The sequence below is a fragment of the Takifugu flavidus genome, chromosome 5, assembly GCF_003711565.1.
Source record: "Takifugu flavidus isolate HTHZ2018 chromosome 5, ASM371156v2, whole genome shotgun sequence".
Classification (NCBI taxonomy): Eukaryota; Metazoa; Chordata; class Actinopteri; order Tetraodontiformes; family Tetraodontidae; genus Takifugu; species Takifugu flavidus.
In genome coordinates, this window is record NC_079524.1 from 16,068,133 (window position 1) to 16,087,000 (window position 18,868).

The window sequence follows — 18,868 nt, forward strand, 5'->3', positions numbered from 1 at the left end:
TGAGCGCTTAAATGTCCCATTCAGGTGAACGCAGGTGCTCACTGTGGTTAGGTCCCAAATGACAACAAACCTCAGGACATTTGTGTGTGTGGACACACGAGTGTGTGTGTGTGTGTGTTATGGCTGTGCGGGAATGCGCTCCGCGTGTCTCTATCCCTGCTGGGCCTGGCTGCGGTGGTCCCGGCCTCCCCCGTCCTCAGACGTGCTGATCTGTCCACCCTGGGCTCAGGTATCTCCACTAACCTGTCCTTTGTGCTGCTTCAAAATAGACTCTTTTGTGTGCTCTTTTCTGCGGGTCATTGTGCGTTGTGCTTCTTAGTGTCGGCTTTAATTCACACTGTAACCCAAAACCCCCCCGATCCTCTCCGCTACCCACCATACCTGGCATTCATCTGTCCCCCGGAGAGCTGAGGTTGCATTATCTCCCCCAATAACTGCACCCGGGGGACGGCTCGCGAACACCGCTGCTTAAATATTTAAATAGTCCTCTAAGCGGCGTCCCTCCACACTCGGAGCGCACAAAAGTTCTGCAAAACTTCACCGCTGAGGCGAAAAAAAGGGAAGATGCCTTTTTATCCCCGGAGACACTCTTGGTATTTGACCCCGGCGATGGGTGTGGCTTTGCCGCGCTCCATCAGACAAAGTCGGGCTTTTCTGAAACCCTTTTGTCCGGCGGGGGCTGATTAATTTGTAGCTTAGGTTAGCTTAAATGTGCGCACGTCCCGGTCGCGTATCTCCTGTCCTACCGCCTCTTGTGGTTCCAAAAGGCAGCACGGATGGAACCTTGTATTTCCACCATGAGCTGACCGGCGTAACCAAGAAATCCAAAGTGGACGTGGAACCAAGTTTTAGTCAGATGAACGGCAGGAGGAGACCACTAATTCCAGGAAAACCTGGAATCTCCTGACTTCTGCTCCGGTTGAATCGCCTTAACAGACCTTAAAATACACCAAAGAACCAAAATATCCTAAATGAGAGACAATTGAGAAGGACGACCATGATGGGACGTCCCAGAAGGCATTTTAAACGAAAGGAGAGAATTATTTTTTTCTATTCTGGATCTTTACCAAAGATCACAACGGGGAAGACCCCCCCTCCCCCAACCCCCCCGGCTCTGTCTACCCCTAAAGAAAAGAAGAAACAACATGAGAAAAGAGAATCATGTTGGAACAGCAAACACCATAACCTGATATCGACGCTCGGCTGGGTTTCTCCCCACTCCTGTTTTTTCTCCTGGGAGGGCGCAATCTATACGGCCTTCCTCGAACTATCTGCTCGGCTAAAAATAAATCCAACATACAGTCCGGTCCAGCTGGAGTCAAAAGTTTAGAAAGTCACGAGGGCAAACCGAAGACGGTGCAGTGGGACGGACAACTGCTGCACGAGGAATCAAGGCTTCCTTCAGCCGATTCCGTCTTTTTCAATATATTTCCGCACGATTACACTGTTTAATTCCCTCTAAAAATGAAGGACGAGTCAGTTCATGTTCCTCCTGCACAGACTTGCATGTATGTAGTGTTAGTAATGTATATAATGGACCCAACTTCTTTTGTTGATCAAACACCAGCGGTTCTAACATGCTAACAGGTCTTGAACTTCCTGCCAGCGTCTGACAGCTTTTGAAGACATACTGATGTATGCATCAGACATAAATATTGACAGTCTTTGTGCGTGTGTGCATGTAAATAGCATTTAAACCAAAAGCATAAACCCAACAGATGTGCTAACCTGTGGCTAACCTTCCTGCTAACGCTCATGCTGAGGCACATGTGAAGGTCTGGTTCTATATGTGCGGCTCATTGCTGGTATTTACATCAGCTGGGCTCTTTGGGAAAGAATCAACAGCTCCTGACACGTAGCCGAGTCCTGTAGCCGAGTCAGCACTTCTGCTGCTGCCTGTGAGCGGCATAGCAGCGCCGCAGAATTAAACGACGCCGCGGCTCCCCCGGGATTTGGTGTCACCTGAAATATATCTTTTTTGAGCTCCACTAAAGGAGCCCCAACGGTTAACCACAGGATGGAGTTTTCCTCCCCGGTCTTTCAAACGGGAACGGAGCAGAGTTCTGGGGGAGCCCGGCCCCCGGCCGGTCCCTCTCAACCCTTGTCCTGGGACCTGTAGGGCAGCACGGGCTCATGTCTCAAGTCCTCACAGTTCAGTGGGCCCTTTAAAGTGAGTCCACCCACCAGGGGCCCTCAGCACTACAGAACACTACAAACACTAGGCTGTCCAGGCCCCTATCTGGGACACGGTGATGCGCGCACGTACGCACGCACGCACAAGGTTAACAGCCTGTTCTTCCCTGACACAATAGCAGGACCCGACGACACCATATGAGTGTTCCTTCTGCTCTAATTTGGAGAACAACTTTTCATTTTTCCACGATTCCTCTGTTGGTGTGGATCCCGAGACATTTATGGGAGGGATCCAAATGTCAGGGAGGGGATCACGTTTCAGACATGGCACACTCCGCTGAGCATACGCACAGAGATCAAAGGGATCCCTTTGCCTACCACAGCGCATCCCCGACAGAGCTTACAAAGTGCCCCCATTGTGTGACCCCGACCCATTACTGATAATGGATCGCCTCCAAAAACGCCCCCCCCCGGAGGCCGGACCGGGCCTCGCACGCAGCGCCGCAGCCCGCCGCCGACCCCGCCTGACACGTTAAACTTCCCGCAGCGGCCTCGCGCAAATCGAGGGTGACGTGAAGTTTTTCTTTCTCCTCCACTTCGGTTCCTGTCACGCGCCGCACTGTCACAAGCCTTTCCAGTCCTGCTGGGTATTCCTGGGAGCGCGCAGCACAGAGACCGGGGATAATGGCCACGGTTCGGAGCGTCCCTTCCAGTTCTTTGATATTTTCTGCTGAAGCAGCACTGAACGGGATTTGGCTCATGGCCGAAGTTTCCTCCTGCGAGGAAATGCTCCTGCGCCCGCTTTAAATTCTCCTTTGCGTTATTCGGTTACTCAAAGGGCCGAACGCGTTGTCGTGGAGACGGGACGCCATCTTTGTTTTGTAGCTGGTTCCAGTCAAATTTGCCTGGGTTGGTTGCGGCATCAGGCGGCCTCGTGTCGCAACCGTGTGTATGTTCTAACCGCCAAAGTGGGCGTGGTTAAAGCGTCGCCGCTATAACCACCAGCTGCTTAGAGGCATCACTGCGGAATCTACGGAAATGAACGCGTTAAGGATCAGGAATTCTGTCCGCGCTCTTTTATTCCCGTCATCCATCCAACAATAAAAGCGGAATTCATCTGAAGTGTCACATTTAATGAGCTCGTGCTCTGTTCTCTTCTCTGTATGCATTAAACATATAGAGTGAAATTAAAATGAAGTATTATTTTAAAAAATAGTCTCTTTCAGACGAAGCACCAGACGGTCAGATCAGCCGCTAATACCAGTAGCATGAATAACGACTGTATAAAGGTTAGCATGCGCGCACGCCGAGAGCTCTGCGCCGCTCGGGCATGTTCAGAGTCACAGTCGCAGCGGGGAAGTGCACTCGACCTTTAACCTTTGCTGAACTCACGCCATTCGTCCATGCTGGACATCAGAGACTGTCCCCCTCAACAAGCTTTTGAATGGGGGCTGGAATCTGAAGATCCTGACTCCCGGGACGGGCCCGACGAGGCCGCCGCGGCCTCTGTGTGAGTCAGAGACGGCGGGAACACGGGGGGGGTCAAAAATGCGGCGTTATCACACAGTCCACAGCTCGCGCTGACCCCCCGCCTGGGCTTACAGAAACAGGACAGACTCCCACAATGCGGCGGCGCGCTCGCGCCCGCCCCCCCGGGGGCTCCTCCAGACAGCTCAGGAATGTCAGGATAGAGATCCGACAAGGTCTACAGCTGGAAGGAGAATTCCAACCATCCTCTTTTTTGTCCTCTCTCTGTCTGGTCTTTGCATCCCTGGTCCGCGTCTGCCTCCATGGTCATCCCGGCTGCGTGTTTTCATATTGTTCTTGCTCAAGGGTGAGATGGGGGGGTGGTAGGGGGGGGTCACGCAGGCCGCGACATCCGAGCGTGACGGGAAATGAATGGCAAACACCGGCCGCAATAAAGTTGAAAATTTAAACGACAGTAGCAGAGCAGGGAAAACAGGGGAGATGAAGAGAGGCTTTGTTAACTTATTACGATGTCATCCAGAGTCGGCGAGTGGAACCGAGCACGTCGGGTCTTGATTTCAAACTGTGTGGGCGCCATCTTGAGCAGAAAATGCCCCAAATAAAAGTGTTAATGCTGCGTTTCCATGGTAGGAGGCAGACTAAAGGAATATCCAGGGGCTGCCGCCTTCCGAGCTGGGCTGCAGTACCTCACATATTTCCTAGGGGGCAGTATTGAACCGAGAGAGAGGCCGCGCATAAACAGCAATATTTAGATTCTGTGTATTTTTAAACACCAGCAAGCTAATAAATGTCGTTTTTTTAATCTCAAAATGCTGAGTAGGGACTGCTTCCTCTGAAGGCTCCTCACATTTAGCAAAATCATTTCAAGATTAAAGGTTAAATACATAATTGTTGCTTTGAAAACAACAGTGTCATTTTCTTTTCTTTCATTTAAAATCATTTTAAACAAAACAACCAATGTGGGTGTCATCACAAATGCTAAAGGGCAAAAATGATCCATCAGTGTCAAAATCCAAGCTTCCATTTCTGTCTAATGTACATTTAATTTTTAAAGGTGCAAGAAAAAGAAAAAGTCTCGGGGGGTAAATCTGCTGTTGCGGGATGTGAAGATCACCCCGGTGACAGAATGAAAGCAGCATTTGCAGCTGAGGCCACAGAGTCGCCGTCGCATCGAGTCCAGGCGGTGTGATGGCCAGATCAGATGCAGATACGAGGAGTGGAGAGTCAGAGAGGAGAGGGGAGGGGGTGGGGTTGTGGGGGGGAAGGGGGTATAATATCCAAGCAGCAGTATGCAGGTGGTGGCTGGCTGGTGCTGCTCAGCTAGGCCGGCTGCCAGCGTGGCCCCTGGGTCCCCCCCTCCCCACTTTGAATTCAGGCCTTTGTGCTGGCCCAAGGAGGTCAGACGGATACAGAACGCAACGGTACCGAGTAATGACTCAGCTGCACCCCCCCCCCCCCCAAAACTGAGGGTCTGAGACCTTTCAAATCGTGAGACAATCGTCTGGTTGCGAACGTGCAAAGAAAACGCGTGTCGATATGGCGACATTTATGTGCTGTCTCGTCTTTTTATAGTTGAATTAAGCGTTGACTGGAAATGTTGGAAGGTTTTGACAAGTGACTGTTAAAAAATCCACATTTTTGCAGCAATTTTATCAGATTTTTCTTTTTTCTGAGCATCTTAGAAAGCCGAGTAATAAAAAAAAGCCCAAATTAGCAGGTTTTTTAATCCACTTTTCCACAAGAGAATCCTGATTTCATGCTGAACTGAGAGAAACAAACTCTTCTCTCCAACATTTGCAGACAAATAATTTAAAAAAAAATCACCCAAATCATCGTTCATGCGAGCCTCCAATTGTCTTTCAGACATTTTTACATTTATCTTGATTTATACTCTCAGAAAAATACTTAATATTAACAGTGATGCTCTCAGTATATCTGCTGTTTCATAGAATTTATAGTGTCAAGCCAACACAGAGAGTGTGTGCAAATATATACTGTACACACACTCACACACACACATTTGGTGGAGTGTGTGTCTTGGGCGGTGCCTGTTCCTGCCTCTCTAATGAGAAGCAGGAGCAGTGAGGTGGGAGGGGGGCAGGCCATCGGGAGGGGTCACGTAGGGTTAACTATCAAAGATGAGTGCAAACGTATCCCTGTGGAAAAAGAAGCTCTGGAGAAAACATCACCCCGCGCACGCAAAGTTCGCCAAACTGGGAGTTCTTTAACTTAATTAATCCAAGACTCAACCTTCCCGTCCTCCCCACAACCGCCCACCGATGCCCCTTCAAGCGAAAACTTCATGCCACAGAGCAGCAAATGCTAACACGCTGTTTATATCGCGGTCATTAAGCTCTTCAAAGCGCGCCCGGCTAGCAGAGCGAGTTAAAAACCCAGAAAAAATGGAGACAGACGTGCAGAGTTTAGCTTCAGAGCAACGTCAGACAACAATCCGATAAATGGCTAATTTTTCGGATGAAAACCCGGTGAAAAGAGGCTAACACCAGTGGTTTTGTCATCCAACGTATCAGGTTTTGAGTCACTTGCAGCTGATTCCAGCTGTCAGCAGCTGTCAGCTCCCCTCAGTGTTGCTGTGTCAGCCTGTTGCGTGAGACTCATTCATCATCTGGATAAAAGTGTGTCAGGACACGGTAACGAGACGCTAATTAGCAGCTAAGATGTAGCCGCCGCTTCACAAACGCGTTGTCGCAGCAGACCCCGGAAGAAGAAAGCCCATTTAGGCTTTTCTTTTCCCTCACATATCTCCCACGTTGCTCCTCTTCCCTTATATCAACTCACAAAATCAGCACAACAGAAGCACAATCAGTTTAGACACATTCGAACGCACGTCGTCTCCTGTCACAACGCCATAAATTGTGTCTCCACAAATCTCTTTAAATCGCTAACAGTGTTTTTTTTCCAATAAATCGGAGTTTCTCCTGCAGTTCGGGCGCATCTATTGTCATTTTTTCTCGCCGTTTATGCTTTAAAATAAGTCCCATGCATCACCGCCGCGGCTCTTCCGCAGCTAAACTCCCCCAAAAGCTTAAAAACTCAATGTGCCACAACGAAGGCGAGTTAAAGTCGCAGCTACTAATTTGCCATTGATCCTCTCAGACTCTGAGGATCTTTCATCACACCAGCACATTCGTTTTCCTCCACTTGTCCAGACGAGGATTTCACTGGTAATGGCCCCGTAATGGCCCACAGGTCCTGCGGAGGCACCGCGTTATTGAATAGACACTTCTTGACGGACAATTTGCGCACGTCTCTATATTGCCGGGTGGCAAACTGGAAAAGTCAGCTCGATCAGTCAGAGTGAGAAGAAGACGGATGAAAGGAAGAGCGGAATGCCTCACGAGGAACGTCAGGAGGCTGGGATGGCTTTGTCAGCTCCCGCTTCGGGTCCTGGAGCAAAAACGGAGTTCTTCACACCTGCTTTCGCGCCGCTTTCGGACTTCCCGATCCCGTCCCGCTCAGGTGGGCTGTGATGTTTGCTGGGAAACCCCCCCCACGCAGATAACGCGTCTCATCGCCAGGACGCCATTTGCTGCCGGATGTCGTGGAGCAGCACTAAACATGGCTGGCAGCTGCCTCAGCACAGCAGCACAGCAGCACAGCAGCACAGCAGCACGCTGACATGCTGCATATTTACGCTTTAATTGTGTTACAACCTGCACGGACAATTAATGTTGCTCTCTTCCAATTCCTGGAGTGACTCAAATATGAGAACGTGAGCTGCTTTCCTTTGGTGGATGATTAAATCTGGGCTTTGAGGATTAATGACTGTCTCCCTCTGAGGTGGTTTACGTCTCCTGCGTCGGCCCAGACAGTCTGAACCCAAACTGTGGACCGGCAGGATGGAATCCGGCGTTCCCGAAGGCGAGCTGACAAGAGACGTCAAGAAGAGGCATGAGCCTTCAAAGGCCGAGCCACAGGCGAAGGTTTGTGGGAAGGTTTCCACCGCGGCGGCTCTCTGTCAGGGCTTGCTGCCTCCGCTCCTGGAACACCTGAAGAAGAAAATCAAGCCGTTCTGTCAATCTGAGCGTTGACACCTCTGCTGCAGCGCAGACGACGCTGCCCCGGCTTTGGAAACGCCATAAATAATGAAACTAGTTTGTCACTGCGCGTGAGAGGAAACGTACGAAGCAACTTTACAGACGGGTTTTCTGGTATCGTTGGTGTTAAAACTACAATTAAATCTCGTATTTGGATTAGGAGCGGATTAGCAAGGCTAATGCTGATGCTAAAGTAGTAAGGCTAGTTTGATGCAGAGTTGTTTCGCAGCTTTGTTGAACGGCAGCACAAAAAAAACATACGTTTCATCTCAACCACAACGTTGTTTGTACTGGAAATGTAATAAAGTGTTTGTGGCGCCCAAACGCAACCAAGGTTTCGTGTTGCCTAAACACAACCTGACAGTTCTGGTTCCTAAGCTAATCGTGTATTTTGCTAAGCTAAGCTTCGCCGAATGCTTGTGGTTTTGGACTGAGTTTCTATCCGAAGTGGAACCAGGAAACAGGAAAATGACAGCGGCAGCTACCGACGTGAGACCTGAGTGACATCATGACTTTGGACTCCGCGGCAGAGTTTTCCTTCTTCTGCTCCAAGGTCGCGGCTCATTGCTGGCGTCTGGATGTCAGCAGAGGGGGGGGGAGCGAGAAGGTGTGAGGAGGCACCGACCTGGGGGCCAGCCAGGTGACGCATTCAGGAGCCCATTCAGGGGGACCAGCGTGGAGCTCAGGCCCCACGGTGGAGCTCAGGCCCCATGGTGGAGCTCAGGCCCCACGGTGGAGCTCCGTGCTCTGGTGTCCCCCGTTACTGAGCGACTGACTGCAGCCGGATCAATATTTCCTCATAATGTCCTCACAGGGAGGTCGCGACCTCTGCCGCCGACGCCTGCTTATAATCCTGAGTTAGAACTCATAATCTTGATCGAGCGACGTATGAAAGGAAACAATCTCCCTGAACAATTACCAGCGAAAGACTGGAACGGGGTTATTGACTACAAGGGGGGTTTGAACCGAAATCCTTTAGGTCTTAAATTAAAAATAAGATGAACTCAATAGAGGAAAGAATACAAATAAATACACATTCCCAACTTTAATGTTACATATGAGGTATGTGTTGAATGGGGGGGTCATGTGACCCTCATTAGCAATAAGCACCATGAGAAACGCGCTAACGCTCACCGTTGCCATCGAGACAGAGCGACAACGTGCGGCAGAACAACTGAAAATCGGTAATAACACATCAGGACGCCTCCAAACCTCGTTATAACAGCATGAGTGGGCGACAACCTGTTCGCCATCCCTCACGTCTTGAAATATGCCCGTTTGAAAGTGTATTTCTGCCGGTGTCGCGGCGCTAAAGGTCGCGCCGTCTTTATTACAGCCAACGTTTCATCTCTAAATCCATCTTCATTAAACACGGAGGAACAACAATGGTCCTGCGTCCAACACTTAACCTCGCCGGGCACGACAATATTGTAAAAGTGCAAATCTCCCTCCAGAACGGCGCCGCGGTTAATAATTAAACCCTGACATTTGGGGGAGACGCCGACAAAAATCCATACGGTGAAATTTACTAACCTTTTGGAGAAGCCGGCGAGGCCGCTGGTGGGCGGAGCCGGTTTAGACCCCATAATGATCCCGCCGGGAAACACCGGGAACAAAAGATGATGGCGCTAACGGGAGTAGCGGGAGGCTAATCAATGCGCCATGAATCAAAGCTGGATTAGAGGAGGAAAGGGGAGAAACGTCTCCCGAGGACGATGGCGCCGAAAGTCGCAGCTGACAAATGATCTTCATATGGAACATTATGGGATGGAAATGCCACGATGAACTGATAATCGTGCTGCGTTTCACCGGAATGAAAGGGGTCGCGACCCACCCCGGTCGGACGCTTTTTTACGTCCCGCCGGGGTCACGCGGGAGGTCAAAGGCGGCCCAGCGGTCGTTAGATGAGCTCGGCTCAATAGCCCGAGCGGCGCTGATTTACAGTCTTATAAAGACGGCGGAGAATCACAAAACCGGAGCTAATTAAAACAAGAAAAAAGCGACATAACTGACTCCTTTCAGAACTCAAGGACGGGGGCCAAACTTTCTCATAAATGGGGCGTGGATGACAGGAAACGGGCCAATCGCAGTTTGGCTCCGCCCTCGCCGGCTGTTGACTTTCAGATTTACTGTCCAGGCTCAGGGCGCGCGGGCACACAGGTGACTTCTGTCAAAAGCGTCTGAGGCTTCGCGCCCAGCTCAGGGCTCCCCTTGTGTCTCGTGTCCAGGAAGACGCAGCAAATCTGTCCAAAGTGGGACTCAACGCGAGCCAGAGGCGCCCGTGTCCTCCCCGAAGAGGAGTGGACTCAAACTTTAACAAGACTTCAGATAAAGCTAGCAATATTGCTCTTTATTTGTTTAGGAACGCGTGCAAAATGGGGCTCCGACGGCTCACCTGAGCCGCGTCCTGCCCTCCATTCGACCTTTTGCTGCTTTGTGAGGTCGCCTGCCCCCACGAGTCTTCAATCCCGCCCTCGCAAACCAGAGCCGAGGCGGATTCCTAGCTAGCGCGACGTTGGGGGTGGAACCGGCAGCCGAGCGCGTGGAACGGTTCGAGGAGTGATGGCGTAATCTCCAGCTCGGGCTCCCAGCCAGCACCGATTCCAACACCCAAATTCAATTTACCTGCAATTAGAGCGCTGGCTTAATGCTAATTTGTTTTTTCAAGTACATTGTAAAATCTAATCTCGCCGCGCTAATATGAGATATGAAGCGACGACTGCTCCATGTATCACTCTGGATGCGTCCTCTTTGTGCACGCTAGCTCGCTTCTCCCCCCGCGATATTAGTTTTAATATTCAACTTAGCCAAATGCTAACCGTGTTCCGACACGTTCTACCGCTTGGCGCCCACTTCCTTTAGCTTTTCTACCTTTTAATCTCAGCAACACTACACACAGAGGAGGTTGGTTCATAGTGCACGCTATTGATGCAGAAGGGGTGTGTTCTTATCATGCTAGCTAAAATATGAGGTTGTGTTGGTTTGTTGAAGTGGGTCTTGCAATGGGCAACGAAACTAGCCAGAGAATAAAGAGCTCATTCCTGCTTTTTTACCCTTAAATTAGCAGCTACAATCTGCTAACAAGCAGGAGGAGATTCAGGACTGTCCAGAATTGTGCTTGTGTCAGCAGAACCCGCAGGGCCGAGTCTTAAAGTCCAAACTTCAGGGCGTTCCAAGCGTGCAGGACTTGGAATCTAGCAACAAGCGGGGGCTGGGTGGAGATGGAGGGGTCCCGGAGGTTAGAAGTGCTGGCTTGTCTTAGACCTTAAGGTCATCGCTCCCTCGGCTAACGCCTCTGGCATCACCTTCCTCCTCGACTTCAAACGCCGCGGCTGCATTCCTGGACCGTGTACCAATAAGCACTAATAACGCGGAAAAATGAAAATCAAAACAGATGGGCTCCAATAGCGCCGGGGATTACGGGCTCCTATCTGGGGCTCTATCTGCACCCCTGGGCGCCCAGAGGTGAAGCCGACGCCATCTCCTTCTCAGCACAGGAGCAGAGGCAGGAGGTCAAACAATAGTTGTGTCCAGATGCTCGAATGTCCCCACACTGTCCACACCCGGGCGTCCTCCCACGCCGGAGAGGGAAAATTACGGATCGCACCCGAACCTTTCTTGTGTTTCTCCCTCATTAGCGGCGCCTATCCTGCACTGCATCACCGCTGGACCCGAGTGAAATGGTTTCCTCCTGTTCTGGATCAGCGCGACAAACAATGCTACGCAGTGCGGCGGCGGCGGCGTTTGGTGCTGCTGACTGACACACCAAAGCTGCGGGGACATGCACGGCTGCCTGGCTCTGACCCCTCTCCTCCTTCCAAACCGCAGCGCTCAGGCTGTCATTTGATTACGCACGAGCCCTGGAGGCTTGAGGAGGACGTGTGAGATGTTGGTTAAAACGTCTCCCTTAGCAATTAACCGCATGCCGTGGAGAATGCCCAAGGAAAACACCCAAAAATCCGGCCCCGCTCCCACAGAGCACTCGCCGTGAACTCTTGTGAACTCACCAGGAGAAATCTAGACTCTGCCCACAGGCGTCTGCGCGCCGTCCGCTGCGCAATGCAGCAATTCATTAAGCTAAGCTCCCCCCCACCCCTAAAATGACAGCGGCGGCGAGAAATGGCGGTTTGAAATGTCAGTTCAAAACAATCGTTTGACTCACAGTAACAACGGGACTTAAGAGAGCCACGCCCTCGCCGCCACGACAGGACTATTGTCGCAGGCCACGCTAGCTAAAACGTCGCTAATAGCGTAATTAGCGAGCCATGCTCCACGTTTCCTTGTGGGCCAATCAAAAAGCGTCCAAGTGAACGAGGATTTGGGTTATCTAGGGAAAATATTGTCAAAAGTATCATTTTCTGTATGTGCGTGTGTGTGTGTGTGCATGTGTGTGTGTGAGAGAGAGAGAGAAAGAGAGGGAGAGAGATCAGGTTTCAATTTTTCAAGTTCACGCTAATTGCAACTGCCAAATTTCTTACTGGGCTGATTTACACGATGCTGATGGATCAGGAACCAGCACAAGTGCAGGCTAATGCTAAAGGAGGCTAATGCTGAGACTGAAGGGGGATTGTGGGTGATTTGAGGGAAGGAAATAAAAAGTCTGGGGGCGAGAAACGGTCAATAAAATGCGTCCTGGTCAGGTTATTTAAGTCTGGCTGCTGCCTGTAATAGCTGAATGTTGGCCCAGTTCCTGGGTGGAGCGCCGCCGAAACGGAGATATTTTTGTAAATGTGTAAAATGTTGAAATGACTTCTGACGCTTCATCCAGCAGCTGATTCGCTCCGCTTCGCCTAGAGGGAGGAATCTCAGCTCGGACACCAGTTTTGCAGGTTTTGTGCAGATTTTGTAGACTCTAGTGCTAATTTGCCTGCATTAGCGCTATTTATTGTTAGCCTGCTCCTGCTAACAAACGAAAACCTGTGAAAAAGAACCAATAAGAGATTTCACTTATGAATAACTGCAGATATCAACACTCACCAAATGCTACGTTGCGGTACACGTTTTAGCTAAAGTGGCTGGAATCCTTAAAAATAGTAAATTTAACAGGTAACGTTTCATTTAAAACAGTAAAACTGTGAACGGTTATGACCTTTTTCATATCCACTGCAGTAAAAATATATATTTTTAAATGTCCTCGCCCAGTTCATTGGGCTTCATTTAATGGTGGAAGTGTTTAAAGTTATAAAAATACTTCATAAAGCGCCAATTAGAATCAGGTTTTTATTTTTATGAGTTTATCCAGGCTACTGGATCTCAGGCCTGAGGTGCTGTCACGCTCTCCAGTGATACATTATTTGTGTTTGAACACATCACACGGCAGCGTTTATATTTAACTCCGACACATCCTCTGACATGTCAGTGGCCAGGCCTCGTGTCCTCTCTCCACCTCCGTATGTGTTCACCTGCTCTGAAAAGAGCTTCAAACCAATTGTGCAAACAATTGTGTTTGCGTAGCAGCGTCATCCATATTTACTGCAAATGTGAGCTATTGTCACCTTTATTTACCCAGTTTTCCATCCTGTGATCCACATATATCCTAGAAACCTGATAGGAACCTGTTTGAGCCTTGTGTATCTTCACGTTAGCAGAGACAGAAATGCAGACTAGCTTAGCGAAACGCTACAGGCTGCCAGAAAGCTAAAAGCAGACAATAACAAGAGGGACCAAACACTTAGAACTTCTTTTCATGTCTGTCTAGTCTGGGTAATTTATCTCTTTTATGTTTTTTTTTTTTGCACACCCCATTTAGCTTGCAGACAATGGCGTTGCTATGATGCTTCTGGGGCTGCACGCCTACCGGTGTGACAACCGAAGATAAATGGCAGCATAACCTCGTCAACACCTGGCTGACAGATTGAAACACTGATAGCAGACTGTGCTAAAGCTAGTCGCGTTTATCAAAGCCGATCGCGGCTATTGGTGAGCTGGATATGTTATTACTAGCAAAGCAAGCTTATAAACACCCGGAGTGTTTAATTGCATGATTGCACATTGACAGTGGGTGGCGGACTGCCTGGCCACATTGCAGAACTGTCAAAAAGATGAAGAGGCACCCAGATGGTACTTCCAAGAAGCTGCCCGATGAACCCTAAGGATATAGGTGGAGTTTGTTCTCTGGTTGAGTGCAGCTGTATCGGTATGTCACATGAACTTTGGCTCAGCCTCACCTCTCCCTCTGCATGTTGACTTCGCAACAGCGCAGGATCGTGTTGTGGTTTTAAAATGGAGCAACGTTACGGTATCGCTGCTAGCGTGAAGGAGCTAGCCGACGTGGGCAACGGTGACCTTTGCATGCGTGTCCCACAGGGACAATCAGGTTAGACATTGGATTAAAGGGAAGGAAAATAAGCCTAGTTTGAATGCAGTGAACAGAAAGGTTAGCAACGTTAGCGCTAAGTCGCTCTTCCTTTGATGAATGCCAAACGTCAGCAAACAGGCACGCTTGTGTAGCAGTTACACAATGTGCCTGGACCAGGCACATCTCCCACCAGGTGAAGAAAGTCCAACAAAGACTCTACTTCCTGGGGAAGTAGCATCCTCAGCTAGGGCTGCAGCGGCAGGATCTCCAGAGGGTTGTGAGGGCAACTGAGCGTGTTGCTGGCTTACCACCGGACTGCTTGTTGCCGCAATACCGGAGTTGCCAAACTGTTTCCCATCGTTTCTTTGGAACATTGACAGTAATTCTATTCTATTCTATTCGACAAATCAGCATTTTCGGATTTAATTTGCAGTTTTCCATGGATTTGAGAACCAATGCTAAAATGCTAAAATGCTAACCCTATAATTTCAGTAATGTGGAACAGTGTCCTGTTTTTTTAAGCTTACGCTCTGGTTTTCCATGTTTGAAAAGAGCTAATCTAGCGTATTAGCCTGTGATCACATCACGGCGGGTTCGTTAAAGTGGCACTTACATTAATGTAGCAACAGTAGCAACATAAAACCTGGGCCTGTTGGGGGGGGGGGCACATATTCATCAATATAAGAGCAAAACAAAACTATATTCACACATAAATCTGGTCTCCAGCTCTTGCTTTAGCAAAACTAGCAAGCTAAAGACTTTTAAGGAGCAACTGGTGCTAAAGCAAAGCTGCTAGCGCCGTGTTCACAAAACAGTGGACGGTTGCCACGGTGATGATCACTGAAGGACATTTATTTAATGTTATTAGGTGAAAGACATTGTTTATTCATCAAACCAGTCAACTTTGGTCAATTAGCAACTTCAACATTTTCGCGAATGCACATATGACAATGACAACAGAAGGTTCTATGGTCGGTACCAAATAAATAGCAACATTGCTCATTTACAGCTTGGCTGGAGGAACAAAAAAAAATAAAAAACAGAGGTTAATCTTCATATTAAAAAGGCATACAGATGAGTGGTGATACTCACTAAATGCTCAACACAAAAAAAACAAATTCTCTCCTTTTAAATAAAGCTTTTCAGTTTGACTATGCGCCTTCAAGAGCCTGTTATAGTTAAATAAATAGAACGCTTTCCATTTGAACATGCACATCCAATTTGCCTGGGGTGGGGGGTATTTACACTTCACTGTTCCTACATGTGTTTGCTCCTCTACACGTTCTCACCATACATACACATAATGTACAGTCACTCTTGCAGACATGCTGCCCCTATTCACTATAAACACGATATCTAACCCTATCGAAAGTGATCAAAAGGCTAACGGTAAACAGGGAACCAGGGGGGAAGGGGGGGGGGGTCTTACAAAAGGTTTCAGTTTACAATTGATCATGCACTGTAGAAACTCACTGTTTTGGCTTGAGGGCGTTAATCAGCGGCTTTAATACGCGCTCGTCTTCGTTAAGAGAGCAAAGAGAGGAGTGATCCTCCTGTCACCTCTAACAGCTTTGAATCCACCCCCCCCCCCTCCCCCCGGAATCGTCCGCGTCCTAAAACAAGTGGTTTTTAACGATCTTAGTGAGTAAAGTAGAGCCAGGAACTTCCTTCAGGTTCAGACGGGCAGTTTATTCCGGCGCTCGGTCTCTCAGGAGGCAAAATAAGAGTTCTGCATGGAGTAGAGGCGGTCGATGGGGTTTCCCACGCGGGCCTGCAGGGAGCTGACCTCCGAGGACGCCATGAAGCAGTCGCTGAGGCTGGTTAGAGACGTGTCGCTGTCTATGTCGTGGAGGATGGAGTCGTTACCTGGAGAGGGGAGGCACAGAGACAACCGTCAGCATCCGTCTCCCGCTCCGGATTCACAGCAGCGCAGGGAAATTAGAATTCCTAACAGTCGCTTTGAGGCACCGCCGCCGCCTGTCATCACAACCGGGAGCGCCGGGTTGTTGGTTCTCATCAGAGCTCACTTTTTGCTGCCCTCGCTGGGACCATTGCGCCGTGCTGGGGAGCATGTAAACAAGGGGCATCCTCCTAAAAGATCTGCTTAATAGCGACTCTTTCATAAGAGCCGGACGCGTTATTCCTCAGGAGGGAATCGTTAACTTTATTACACTCCGGATCTTAATGATAGTGTTGCACAAAATGGGGACAGTGATTGGAGACATATCTTTTAATGCCTTGCCAATATTGCTCCTCTCCCCCAAACCGAAGGCGAGTGATGAGATGGGGGATTTGGGCTCGCGCTGCCGAGCGGAACTAAATGGAGGCAAATTATGAAGAAGTTATGAACTTTGGGAAACGGTCCCTCTGGGGCTTGTTGAGGACATCGCTCGGAAACGCGGCATTCCCATTTTTCCTCCCTCCTCCGCTCTCCTTGTTTTGCGTTTCCGTTCTCTCTATCGCGCGGACGTATTGTTTCGGTGTTGGGATTCAGGAGCTTAACGTGGCGGTGGGGAAAAGAGCCCCGGAGTGAAGGGACATGTGGAGGCACAGGGGTTAAATGACATTAAACAGAGCTGCTATCTGGTGCGGGTGTCCCCGCGCCGCCACCTGCACCTTGATTTGGGAACGGCCGGATGCTCACCATATGGGTTCATGTGGTCCCCGGGCATCTGTGGGGGGGTGAGCCCCTGCTGGAAGGGGTCCGTGCTGTAGCCGTTCTGATCCATGGCGACCAGCTGCTGCTGCGGGGGAGCCAGTGGCGTGAAGGAGTTCATCATCCCTTCCATCCGATTGGACATCACCTCTGCGAGGGACAAGAGTGTCAGAAAACCCGATACAGAACAGAACTTGGAGCTTTTCCACCGTACGGACGCTCCCCAGAGCCCGCCGCGCCGCACGCTACTCCCGAAACGTCGGGCGTCAATCCTCGACGCGACGAAAAAACCCCGTTTGATCGCTTCCTTTGTGCCGTCGGATGATGTGAAACACAGCTGAACACGTGAAACGTGTGTCGCTGCTACTGGCCGAGCAATTCCAGATAGAGGTGCTAGCAAAAACCACAGCTTCAGGATTGTTGGGGTGTGTCGCTAATGGCGTCCCGGTGAGCCGCATAATTAGGATCTCTGGGCTGGAAGTTCTCCAAGCTAACAATAAACGAGGCTAAACTGCAGTCACATGACATAAACGAGCAACAAATCGGTATGTTTTTGTTCTGACGCTACCTGCCGTGATTAAAAGAACCATCAGCACAAGTTTAGGGCATTAAATCACTAGAAAGCTGGGAAAAAAGCAACGTTTTTCCATTCTAATTCCCCTCAGCGTGGTTCCAAGATGGAAGGAACCAGAGGAACCAGCTCAGCTGTGATGAGGCGGACCTGTTGGGTTCGACTCCTAAAGCAGAAGCAGGTGGATTAAAGATGAGAGGCCCAAACGCTCCCAGGCTGTGGAAAAACAACATGAGGTTTTCCATGGAAACTTCAAGTCGCCCTTCTTGTGGCTTCTCCCACAATCCCCTTCACAAACTCCCGTCTTGGCCGAATGACGTCAACACCCCTTTTTCTGCACCCGTAGTGATGCCCCAAAGCTTTCTCTCCTTCCTCCAGGTCAGACATCTGTCGCTTTACGGTTGTTCTCCTGTTTTATCGGCTAAAATGGCGCTTTTGTCTTCCCTGGAAAGAAATCTGTCCTGTTTGTGTCTTCAGAAAAGTGGGAATACCAAAGAATTGTTTGCGAAAAAGGGAACCATTCTGCTGCCAAACACGCAGCAGAATGTGTGTCGCACATTCAGCCGACTGTTTACATGTTTTAATGTGTAAATGACTCGTGTTTACCAAGTGATTGGGAATTTTCCTTGGGACACATTCCGCCATCGCTCGCACGAAGCCCGAGTGTCAGACAGATCTACGGCGTCTCACCGCAGGGAAGCACAGAACGCTCGCGTGAGTCACGGCGAAGAAACGCCGCGTGTTTGGGGTCAAACACAATCGTCCCTCCCTGCCGGCGTTCCCATCAACCTCAGACGCTGAAAGGTGGCGTCTCCGCGTCTCCGCAGCCCTTTCCGCACCATATTGTGTCAACATATGGAACCACACTTCTAAACACCCCTTTAATAGAGCTCTGGAGGGGATCTTTAAATGATTTTAGCCAGAAACAGAAATTAGAGGCACGGGTTCGCGAACGTCTGGTGTGGAACCTCCTGGTTCCTCGGCCTTCTGTTGTGTGTTGGGTGTCCTACCTTGGCCGAGCCGCTGGGAATTCTGTTGCTCTTGCTGTTGCTGCTGTCTCCTGGCCAACTTTTTCATCTGCAAAGAAGGAGTCGGACTGGTGAGAAACCCCCTCCCAAAAAGCTAACAAGCGCTCTTTAATTTAAAAAGGATGCTCCTCGCCGTTCACCCTGGAGTGAACTGCCGAGAACCTCCGTCTGGGCGCGCTTCATTGTCAAGAATCAAAGCTTCCCAGCAGATAACGATCAGAAAAGAGGAGAGTGGAGACATTTAATGCGAGAGCGAGCTAGATTTGCAACTCCTCGGGATTTTCTCCCCCCTTTTAAGCATTTGTTGAAGGAATGCAGCGATAAGTTTGACGCTGATTTATGGGCTGGGTGTCTTTGTGATAGAGGAAGGCTGTTGCGCGCACATGCTAGCACTAGCGGCTCTCACCTTAGCTCGCTGGTTCTGAAACCACACCTGCACCACCCGAACGCTGAGCCCCGTCTCTGCGGCCAGGGTCTCCCTCACCTGAAAGCACCAAGACAAACACGTTTTCAGCACCTCGCCGTCCCAGCGAGCCCACGTCCGAGGATTTTTCCAGCCGCCTTGTCCGCTCTTTGATTTTTTTGGAAGGAAAGGTTGAATGAATGCAGTGGTCGTTCGGACCTGCTGATTATTGG

General features: G+C 49.8%; 1 protein-coding gene across 4 annotated transcripts in view; it reads right to left on the reverse strand.

Annotated features, from left to right (window-relative positions):
- Window positions 1-14,808: 14,808 nt before the first annotated feature.
- The window catches only part of lmx1bb (LIM homeobox transcription factor 1, beta b), a 42,434-nt gene continuing 38,374 nt past the window's right edge, over window positions 14,809-18,868 (reverse strand). For all 4 annotated transcript variants that reach the window (XM_057033651.1, XM_057033649.1, XM_057033652.1 and 1 more), the window contains 4 exons: window positions 18,639-18,716; window positions 18,215-18,281; window positions 16,622-16,783; window positions 14,809-15,843 (listed from right to left, as the gene is read on the reverse strand). In XM_057033651.1, the coding sequence (XP_056889631.1) occupies window positions 15,686-15,843; window positions 16,622-16,783; window positions 18,215-18,281; window positions 18,639-18,716 (465 nt within the window). In that variant the 3' untranslated portion in view covers window positions 14,809-15,685. The remainder of the gene's footprint in view (window positions 15,844-16,621; window positions 16,784-18,214; window positions 18,282-18,638; window positions 18,717-18,868) is intronic.